Source organism: Hippocampus comes, unplaced genomic scaffold, assembly GCF_001891065.2.
Source record: "Hippocampus comes isolate QL1 unplaced genomic scaffold, H_comes_QL1_v1.1 scaffold347, whole genome shotgun sequence".
Taxonomy (NCBI): domain Eukaryota; kingdom Metazoa; phylum Chordata; class Actinopteri; order Syngnathiformes; family Syngnathidae; genus Hippocampus; species Hippocampus comes.
Genome location: NW_017805872.1, coordinates 247,142 through 257,717, shown reverse-complemented (window position 1 = coordinate 257,717; position 10,576 = coordinate 247,142). Strand labels below are relative to the sequence as shown.

General features: G+C 44.5%; 2 protein-coding genes across 2 annotated transcripts in view; both read left to right on the top strand.

Annotated features, from left to right (window-relative positions):
• The first annotated feature begins 3 nt into the window (after nt 1–3).
• On the top strand, nt 4–4,526 carry LOC109527097 (delta-aminolevulinic acid dehydratase-like). Its single transcript, XM_019888805.1, is given in 11 exon segments — nt 4–122; nt 260–310; nt 895–991; nt 1,287–1,422; nt 1,838–1,921; nt 2,248–2,336; nt 2,634–2,689; nt 2,761–2,845; nt 2,983–3,069; nt 3,244–3,373; nt 3,779–4,526. Coding segments are annotated over 11 exon segments (993 nt in total). The 3' UTR covers nt 3,838–4,526.
• Nucleotides 4,527–4,914: 388 nt separating this feature from the next.
• npr2 (natriuretic peptide receptor 2) overlaps nt 4,915–10,576 on the top strand; it is a 34,713-nt gene continuing 29,051 nt past the window's right edge. Inside the window, exon 1 of the mRNA XM_019888797.1 lies at nt 4,915–6,160. Within this exon, the coding sequence (XP_019744356.1) occupies nt 5,464–6,160 (697 nt within the window). The 5' untranslated portion in view covers nt 4,915–5,463. The remainder of the gene's footprint in view (nt 6,161–10,576) is intronic.

The window sequence follows — 10,576 nt, the reverse complement described above, 5'->3', positions numbered from 1 at the left end:
AAGATGCAGACGCCAGTACAGTCCATTATTCACAGTGGCTACTTTCACCCAACACTCAGATACTGGCAGACCTGTGCCACAGATATAAAAACAGAGAACCTCATTTACCCAATTTTCATCACGTAAGTGGCAGAAATTTTCCCTCAACTAATTTCTGGCAAATTTGTGTGTGACTTGAATTTTGAATTTGCTACAACTACATGAATGCATGAAAAATATTTCTCCTGGTCTTACTCCATCTTTCTTGCTACTCCTATAGAGACAATGTTGATGCTGTGGAGCCTATTAAGAGCCTACCTGGACAAGCCAGGTAATGGGGGTGGAGTTGGGGGGGGTATTATAACAATCCGGGTAGTAATTGTTTCCTGACTAAAGTGCACTTCCCATCAATGCTCACAGGGGCAACATTTGTGCAAAGCGCCAACTGATGTGAAGGGTGTTGTCCTGAGATAAAAAAAAAGTCAGGGTGGATCGAGCACCAAATACTGTTTCAGGACACAGATAAGCTGAGCATGCGTTACACTCAAATTTGTGACATTGCCAGTGTGAAACTTTGTGGTAAACTCCATAACAATATATCATTTCTAATTGTTTTGGGTTTTTTTTTTCTTACTCTTGAAGCCCAGCCTTAAGTCAATGTCAGTTGCAACATATCGTTTAACTGACCCATTTGGTTTGTTTGGTTTTCTACTATTTTTATGTCCAAATGCACACACTGAACTGGTTGCCAGCCAATCGCAGGGCACACCTAGATGAATAACCATTCGCGATCACAATCGCATCAGTCTGATAATGCCCTTTTTCTTTGTTCGTGAAATCAGTATTAGAAGGGGTGTAATCAATCATGCTGCATCATTTGTAAAGTATATATTTGAAATGTATTCCCTTTCATAGATGTGGGGTGAACAAACTGGAAGGAATGTTGCAGCCACTTGTCGAGAATGGTTTGAAATGTGTGCTGATCTTTGGGGTGCCCGCGAATATAGCAAAGGTATGTGCGGTGAATCTAAAAAGAGGGCAAGGACAACTGAAAGTGTCACTGTGCTTGGAAGGAATTGGCACTAACGTGAATTGGATAATTTTTGTGAAGCTGTTGATTCATCTGGCCATTAACTGCAATGATGAGAACTTTTGCAAGAGTTTAATATTCGTGAGGGGGGTTCATCTACAGTGTAACACGTAAAATGAATGGATAATATATGGTGGAAGTCGCAGTATAAAACGGACCTCCTGCAGATGAAGATAAGTCAGACCGTATGCAGACATGCTGATCTTTTGTGCCTTAGGACGACCGAGGGTCAGGGGCCGACACAGACGACACGCCCGCCGTGATGGCCGTGAAGAAGATCAGATCCTTATTCCCTGACCTGCTGGTGGCATGCGACGTCTGCTTGTGTCCCTACACGTCGCATGGCCATTGTGGTCAGTGTCTCTTTTTGATGATAGACCTTCCTCAGCCTCATGCGGTACATATAATCCATGGAGAGAATTGCTGCTATCCATTTAGTAACGAAAGAAATACACACAGTGGTCTCTAGATGAGTCCGGAATTTGCCAAAGTGCATACTGACAAGACGCAGCGTTACTGGGAGAATGCCCTTTGGAAGCTGGAGCTTTTTTTGATGAGTTACATCACTTCTGTGAAATATGAGGAAGGCCACGTTTCGCAATTCTGGTGATTTGGTTCAGCGGTCCCTAACCTTTTTTTGTGTCACGGACCGGTTGAGACAAGTCCATGCTGCTTTCAACCGGTGGCTGCCGGCTTGTTCTTAGCGACTCAATGCGGTACCCAGTAAGATGTACTGACAATCTCCACGTATTTAAATTTGCCTTCCAGGTATCCTGAATGAAGATGGTTCGCTGAACATCGATGCTAGCTGTTTGAGACTGGCAGAAGTAGCACTAGCCTATGCCAAAGCTGGTAAACGCTGCCGCCCCCACCCCCAAGCTTTGAAAGTTTCTGTTATCATATGCTTGAGGTGCACACACACAAAAAAAAAACAAAACACTTCTAAATGTCTCTCTAATGCCATTTTGGGATATTTGTTGAAAGATAAATATTAAGTGTATATCATAAGGCCTCTGACTTGATTGAAAATTAACAGTTATGAGAGCATTGATAATTCAGATTTTCAGGAAAATGCACATAGACTGGGCAGCATTGTGAGAAATACAATGTCAGATTTTTTTTTTTTTCGTTTCAGTTTGAAATTGATATTAAAGTCGGTTATTCGCGTTTTCCTGCAGGTTGTCACATAATTGCTCCTTCTGATATGATGGATGGCAGAGTTGGGGCCATAAAACAAGCGCTGCTTTCCAATGGGTTGGGAAACAAGGTAAATCGGCCGAATAAAGAACTATTACAAACGAATAACTTGAGTCAATCTAAAAAGGCAGCGGCACAGCATCGTTGATTTCGAAAGGCCCCCCCCCCCCCCCCAACTTAGCCGGTGTTTTCCCGCTGAAGCTGATCGAACTGGTGAAAGTGTCGCAAACAAAATTGAAGTGTACTGCTTGGTCGCATTGAGTACCGGCTTGATTGATCCTTTTGCAAGATGCAGCAAGTGTCCCTCTCAGTTTCCATATATTTCACATGAATTCAAATGATTTGTGTCCTTTATTTGGATCTCCAGGTGTCAGTGCTAAGCTACAGTGCCAAGTTTGCCTCATGTTACTATGGCCCTTTCAGGTAAATCAGGGTACGGGATGAAAACATTTGCACAATTAAGAATAGTGAGACTTCCAGTGTTGTCTATGCAGAGATGCTGCACAATCCAAGCCAGCTTTTGGGGACAGGCGCCGCTACCAACTCCCCCCTGGAGCAAGGGGGCTTGCTCACTGAAATGTTTATTACACACGCGCACACACACACACACACACACACACACACACACACACACACACACACACACACACACACACACACAAAAGTTTTACAATTACTATAACGTGAAGTTTTCTTAACACTCGGCTGTGCCTTAGGAACGAGATGTAAGAGAAGGCGCTGATATGCTCATGGTGAAACCCGGTCTGCCATATTTGGACATTGTCAGAGAAGTCAAGGACAAGGTCTGTCTTCATGATGTGCAGCATCCGTTGTTTGACATCATGGCGAGCTTTTGAAAATGTCGCCATTTGAAGAATTCCTTTGAGCATTTCCAAATATCATTCGTACGTCATTAAGCCATGTGCGGATGCGGTGACAAATGTTTTTTCTTATTTTTTTCTTCTGCCTGTATTCAGTTCCCCACTCATCCCCTTGCTGTTTATAATGTGTCGGGGGAGTTCGCCATGATGTGGCACGGAGCGCAAGCTGGAGCCTTTGACTTGCGAGCCGCTGTCATGGAGGCCATGACCGCCTTCCGCAGGGCAGGTGAGGGTGGACTGCTGGTTGTTGTTGTAATGTGTGACAGAAAAAAAAAAGTATATATTATTCAGAGCGTTTTTGCCCTACAAACTGATTAGGAATTCTGTGAATCTGTGTGACCCGAGTAGCACTGATGAAAAATTGTGCTCCCCTTCCTGCAATTAAGTTCCCCAAAACGTATTTAAATAGAGGGAATTATCTACTGTATAACGGTGTTCATGATGACGCTGTACTCTGCTAAATCCAAATCCTTATCATCCGAAAATAAAAATGAACAATCCTGTGAGAGGCAATTACTATATAAATAATATAAGGAAAGATATACTGGCCATATCATATTTCTGTGATTAAAAGTTGTTTCCAGTTATTGCTGTCGGGCTTGTAACTAATGAGTTTTATTTCCTTTTGAAGGCGCTGACATTATCATCACCTACTACACCCCTCAGTTGCTCAACTGGTTGAAAGAATGAGGAATGAAGAGCGAAATCTCTGGAGAAAAGATAGTGTCTCCTTTTAAGCTAGCAACCAAAAATCATCACTTGAAAATGTCACAGCAACACGCTTGGGAAAATTCACTACTTTGGGGGATTTATTTAAAGTCTGTTTTGGGAACACTGGGCAGTGCGTAACAGTATGACAGCTTTTGTTATTTATATTTTAAAATTATATAAACATATGTATATTTTTGGTGGGGGCGGGGGGATCCTAAAATCCCAGATTCATAGCTATATCAACTATTCACAAAACATTTAAATGTTCTCATTTAGTTAAAACTTAAGGATGGATCGAAAATGCACTACAAGCTCTAACTGGGAAACTTACGACCTCTCAACCTTACATACCTCCAACTGTTGTGCAAAAAGTACTGCAACATAGAATAGTCCGATAAATTTGTGCGTTCAAAACTTCTGAATGTCGGATTAAGTTCACCTGTTAAGATTATATCACATTTTTGGTTCATCTTGAAAGTTCGACCGGAAGCAATGACTTTTTGTCATTAGTGCATGTGTGTTTCTGTACACTGTGAATGTAGTAGCTAAATATAGCGTTGTTTTTTTTTTTTTTTTTTTTTTTATGTTTTCTCATGTACCTGATGTTGACCCATTTTGGTGACCACTATCCCTTTGGACCAGATATTAAAAGGTTTATTCAGAGGTCTTGACGTGGTGCGGCGGTGTCGTACTTTTGAGGCTTTCATATACTGTCAAAATAACTGTAGTGAAAAAGATTGAAAAAGCTTATAACGTCAAGACATTTACGCGCTATTGTCATACAGTGATTTAGTCATTTATGAAACTACAGTCCTGTATTGATTGGAAACGTGGCGCATGAAGGAAACTGCGTTTTTAGTCCGACTTCCTGCGCAACTTCGATGGGTGACCGCCAGGGGGCGACTCACGACCATTTTGAAAGTTGTAGTCATACGCGCCCCCCACAAAAAAACTTAAATTGTTTTGAGCGTTATCTAGTATATTTTAGGTTATGGTGAGTTTTTTTTTTACCGTCCAACATTGTCCTCTTCTTTTAGGTGCTTTTTCTTCGGGTCACAAGCGAATCGATTAGGCAAACGCGTATTAAACGTTATTTACTATAAATATTGTACGTTTGACCTGCGAATCGTTTAAATGGGACGAAATGTGCCCACGTTTTAATGTGATCGAAGAAAATGATCGATTGAATGACATGTGACTCATTTGACATGTCAGCCCGTCACTGAATTTCTTCACAGCTTATGACGTGTAGGGAGGGGGCCGAGCAATATGAGGGCTGCTCTCGTTAAAGTTGAAGTCATCTGGATGGATGCTCTCACTCCCCCACACACCGTCAGTCGGAGGCCGACGCCGTGCCGCAGAAGTCCATCTTCGGGCGCTCAACAACTTCAATTTTGACGTGGATTTACGCGGCGGAGACGCATGGCACAGCCCGCCGGAAAATACCAAACATGACGCCGCTGCTGACTTCGAGTGACTTTTGAGAGAAAACAGGCAAAGGACGAAAGGTAAACGGAAGGAAAGCGAGACTTATGTTTGGCATCAAGCCGGTCGTTTCTCCACCACTCCAACCAGTGCCGTACTTGACCGCTTGGAACGAGCGTCATGAGCCGCGGAGAGGCGCCGGGATGTTGCCTGCTGTTGGCCGTGTGCTGCTGCCTTCTCCCGGCGTGTAGAAGCAACATCACGGTGGCGGTGATGCTGCCGGACAACCACCACAAGTACCCGTGGGCTCTGCCGCGAGTCTTCCCGGCCATCCTCATGGCGCACGAAGATCTGCACGGCAAACACGGGCTGCTCCTGGGCCGCTCCATCAACATCCTCAACTACAGCACCGAGGACCCGGCGGCGCGTTCGTGCGCCGAGAGCCGAGCCCAGGTGGTGGCCGTGGACGCCAAACTCTACATCCGCCCGGACGCGTTCTTCGGGCCCGGCTGCGTGTACCCGCTGGCCTCGGTGGGGCGCTTCGCGTCCCACTGGAAGCTCCCGCTCATCACCGCCGGAGGACCCGCGTACGGCTTCGACAAGCGCGACGAGTACCGAACCATCGTGCGCAGCGGGCCGTCCACCACCAAGCTGGGCGACTTCACCAACATGCTGCACACGCATTTCAACTGGACGTCCCGCGCCGTGGTCATCTTCCACGACTTGAGGCACGACGACCGGCCGCACTACTTCCTCTCGGAGGGCATCTACCTGAAGTTGAAGGAGGAGATGAACATCACGGTGGAGGCCCAGCCCTATGAAGACGACTTCAAGTACTACAAGGAGCTCATCGCCTTCATGAAGGAGCGGGGCAGAAGTAAGCGCCGGTTTCATTTCATTCTTGCAAACTTTCATAATGCGTCAGATATGAACATGTCATCAGAATGTTTCTCCATAGCTTTTGCAAAAATGTGCACGCACAATAATGATTGAATTATGCTATACTTTTTTTGGGGGGGGGGGCGCTAACCAAGACACCCCGACTCAGCATTTGGGGGAATCCCAACTGGAAGGATAACTTTCAAGGCTTTGTTTTCCAACCTGTTTTTGAGCCAAGGCACATATTTTACATTCGAACAAATGCCCCAAGAAGTATATATGCTGAAATAATGACAATCTCGTATTAATGTACTCACACATTTATATATTGTCAAATCTGGGCTTTCGTTCAACACAATCCTGATATACTGGCATAAATCCATGATCAATTCTGCTGTCTGGATGGCAATTGCGTCTTCTGCCATCTAGCGGAAGAGCATTTCATTGTTCTGCCTGTCACTATACACTGCCCGCATAGATGAGCAAAGATCTGTGGTAGATTTATAGTAATTAAATGTTCATTTTTGGACATTGTATAATTCTCATTAACAGACACACACACACACACACACACACACGTTCCTGTTGTGCAGGAAAACCAAACGGTTTGGCTTTTGAATGCTGCTTCCAATGCAAGGTTAGTACGGTCACTGTCTGATCAGGGAAGATATTGCAAAATGCTATTTTGTGATACAATCTTAAAGGAACAACTGTTGACACAGCTGTCACACTGGATCTCATCAGACTGTGTGCCATTGACCGACTGATCTCCAAAGGAAACACTTTGCCTGCGTTATCTCACACCAGCAACCTTTCTGCTCACTTTGTCTGACTTGAGTAAAAATGTTCGACATTTTCTATGACCCGAAAGCCGATAAATTCACCCGTTGTGTGATTTTTAATTTTTTTTTTATCAATGCACAACAAATGCAAACAGAGCTGATGTGGATTTCGTTGCGGGAAGAGCCTCTTTTTTTGGGCATTTTTACACAGACACGTTGAGGCTGCTGCTCTTGTTTTGTTTTTTTGTTTTGTTTTGTTTTTGCGGGGACCACCACCTGAGACAGACACCAAATTTGAGCTGAAGAGGGTGCCCCTCCAGCCAAAACTCACATGGATTGGGGAAGAATCTTTTGAACTCTTACTTGGTTTCAAATGGAAGCACATTCACAATGGCGTAAACCTTTGGAAGTTGAAAAAGGCCACTGAAAACCAAGCATTTGGGGGAATCCCCATTCGGCGTTGGATTTATTACTGCGAGACCACGACACACAAACAGCAAGGAGAGAGAAGCTCACACGACATTGACAAAGAACAGAGGGCGAGGAGGGGTCCCAGTAAGCCCTGTAGGCCATAAGCGCAGGAGGAAAAGGGCAATGACTTCAGTATTGCCATCTATGCTTCGATCCGAAAGTTCTTTCTCAACTATAACTAGACACATAGATACTATTCAACCTTAAATAAGCCTACCGTGCCGCTTGGAAGGAGGGAACGGTACAGTCTAGTCACTAATCTTTTCCAAACAGGGATGAAACCACAAATAGAGTAGCGGTAGCTGTTTTTAGGTCACTGCTGAGTGATCGCAACATGAACGTAAACAGCCCTTGGAGAAATCCAAAGTCAGTTTGACTTCCAGTTCTGTAACATGCAGATGTGACTTGTGATTTCTATTTCCTTCTGCACTCTTCACTTTCCGCATGACTCTTGCCGACGCCGTACTGATGAAAATACATAAACTTATGGTGAAAGTCAATCATCACTCAAATGAAGGGTAAATATGCGTTGTTTATTTTTGAATTTTCTGCTTTCCATGCTGAAAAGTTTGCAAGTGGAACCGTTGAATGTTTACTTTGAAGAAGACATTCAGCACTTGTGTGAGCTTTGCCAGGAAAAAAAAAAAAAAAAAAAAAAAATCACAGTATCAGATCAAAGTTCTCCAAGTCACTTGAATGTGGAAGCGCGATTTTTAAACATGCTGTGATGAGCAACGTTGGGTCGAGTTAATGTTCGAATTCTGTGTGACTAACATGACAGCGTGCCGCTGTACAACACGATTACTCTCATTAAAGATCAAATGCCAATAGACATTGCAATATGTTTAATTTCCCACTTTTGATTTGCAAAGGCTGTCTTTCAGGACTGCTAAACAAGCTTTACCAAAATTCCCTCTCAATTAACATCCATCCAGTCGCCACCGTCAATTGTTCCCCCTTGACGCTGCTCACTTGTGTATAATTGGCTCTTAATTGTCATCGTCGCTGCGTGTTATCCGTTGCGGCTGCATTTTGGAATCTCGGATCACTGAATTGAGCGGCAACGAATGCAGCCTCGTCTTTCGTCTTTCTGACTGTGGGAAACTTTTCAAACATGTCGATGGGTTGTTCAAATACAACTCGCGGCAAAGCCGGCGTCCGATGCCAGTAAAAGCCAAGAAGACCCCAGCCCGGCCCCCTGCGGCCGACCCCATCTCGGATGAATTATGACGCTGCCGCAGCGAGCCTGAGCTCGTGGAAGCAAACGGTTTTGTCCAGGCTTGCTCGGCATTCACTTTTAGCCCAGCAGATAGCCTCGAGGCTATCGGCTCTGCCAACTGGGCCGAGGTGACGAGAGGCCGAGACCGGAGAGAAGAGCTTTCAACTATTGTGGTGACTCACGTCATTTGAGCTTTTACAGCTGACAAAGTGATTGCGCGCCGTTGCACTGTCAAGGCCCCCCCTCGTCCGCCCACTTTAGTTCCCAAAATTCTTCCTCGCAATTCCTGGCAAACGACGATGTGGGAAGTATATTGACTGCGGTCAGAAGAAACGGTCCCGTACTATTTTCCATTATTAGAACAAAACATATTTTGAAGTCGTACTTCTCGCTGCTGGGCTATGATTTGATATTCTGTGTAAAGCCCCCGGACCGATTCCCGCTGTTGAATCACGCGAGGTCACTCACGCTGGACGAGAAAGAGCCTCGCTCACACTCTCTGTTGTAGTTCTTACAAATGTGTTTGATGGTGTTGAGGTCAGGGCTCGATGGCGGTGAGTCAAGTTCTCCCACCCTAAACCCATCCAAGCATACTTTTAGGGACGTTCCCATATACGCCGCTCGGTTTGTTTGCGTGAATGTCCCCCACGCTGAAATGTCCACGCTTAAAAGGTGCTACTTGAAAAACATTTATGATGATTTAAAATTTTAGGCATCCAGAGTCAAGTCAATCCTTATTGACAGATGAAATAGCGGCATCCCAACAAAATACACTCCTTGGTAGAACGGTGAAGACATAAAAAGCAAAATGGATCTTTTTGACCGAATTTACCCATTCGTTTTGAAATAAATCAACTGCTTTTCACGTCAAATTATGTGATAAGAAGTAACAATCTATACGGTGAAGCTTGAGTCTTCGTGCCTCGAATTGCTTTTCACGTCAAATTATGTGATAAGAAGTAACAAGCTTGAGTCTTCGGGCCTCGAATGTGAATCTCCCTAGTTCGCCTGGGCGTTAGTCTTCTCTTTGAACACCGTTTGTTGAGGCTGATAGAAAAAAAAAAAGTCACACTGCACTCCGTACTAGGACATTTTTGCCCAGCGTCGTGCATGACATTTGAAGAGATTTTTGTGTGTTTCTCCTGAGTAATATTTCAGTGACAGCAAATTCCAGCGGTTTCTTTTCTCGTGCATGACATTTGAAGAGATTTTTGTGTGTTTCAGTGACAGCGAATTCCAGCGGTTTCATTTCATGTTTTTGAGATGAAAGACAAAAAAAATCTGCGTTGTTGTCTTGTTAGTCAGAAAGTAGAACATGGAGGAGTCTGATCTTGAAGAGTGAGAAGTGGAACAACTTTGACCGAGCAACTTGAATGCGCATTTGTGCGCAAGTCTGTCGACTTGAGGCTGCCACACAACACACAAGGCCATTTTGCCCCCCGACTGTTGGGGCATTTATCTTGGGTGCAATCCAGCAGACAGCAGAGCCACTTGGCATGGTTAAACCGCGATGGAACAGATGAGAGTCGGGGTCCAACATGAGTGTAACCAATGAGGAAATGTCTGCTAAGTGGCCTCTGAGCTGCGAGCCTGCACTCCGGCATCTGTCTGGAATGAAAAATAATGGCGCTTATATATTTTTTTGCCGCGCAAAAGCAGCCAAGTGTAGGTGGCGGGGTGAAAGTTCATTGTAAACACACAGGTCGGTTGATTTCAGCGTGAGCAGACAATGAGACCTCAGTCGGAAAAAGGGAACACAACAATCATTGTCGATGTTCCGTGTTTACGTTTTAGAGGCTTTTTATTTTTTTTTTCCGTCAGTGTGCCAATGGTCAAACGTCAAGGACTGCAAAAACAGTTTGAATAAATAAATAAATAAAACAACCAGCCGCACCGCTCTGCCCCCCCCCCCTAAAAAAAAATAAAAACAAACATCAGCTAC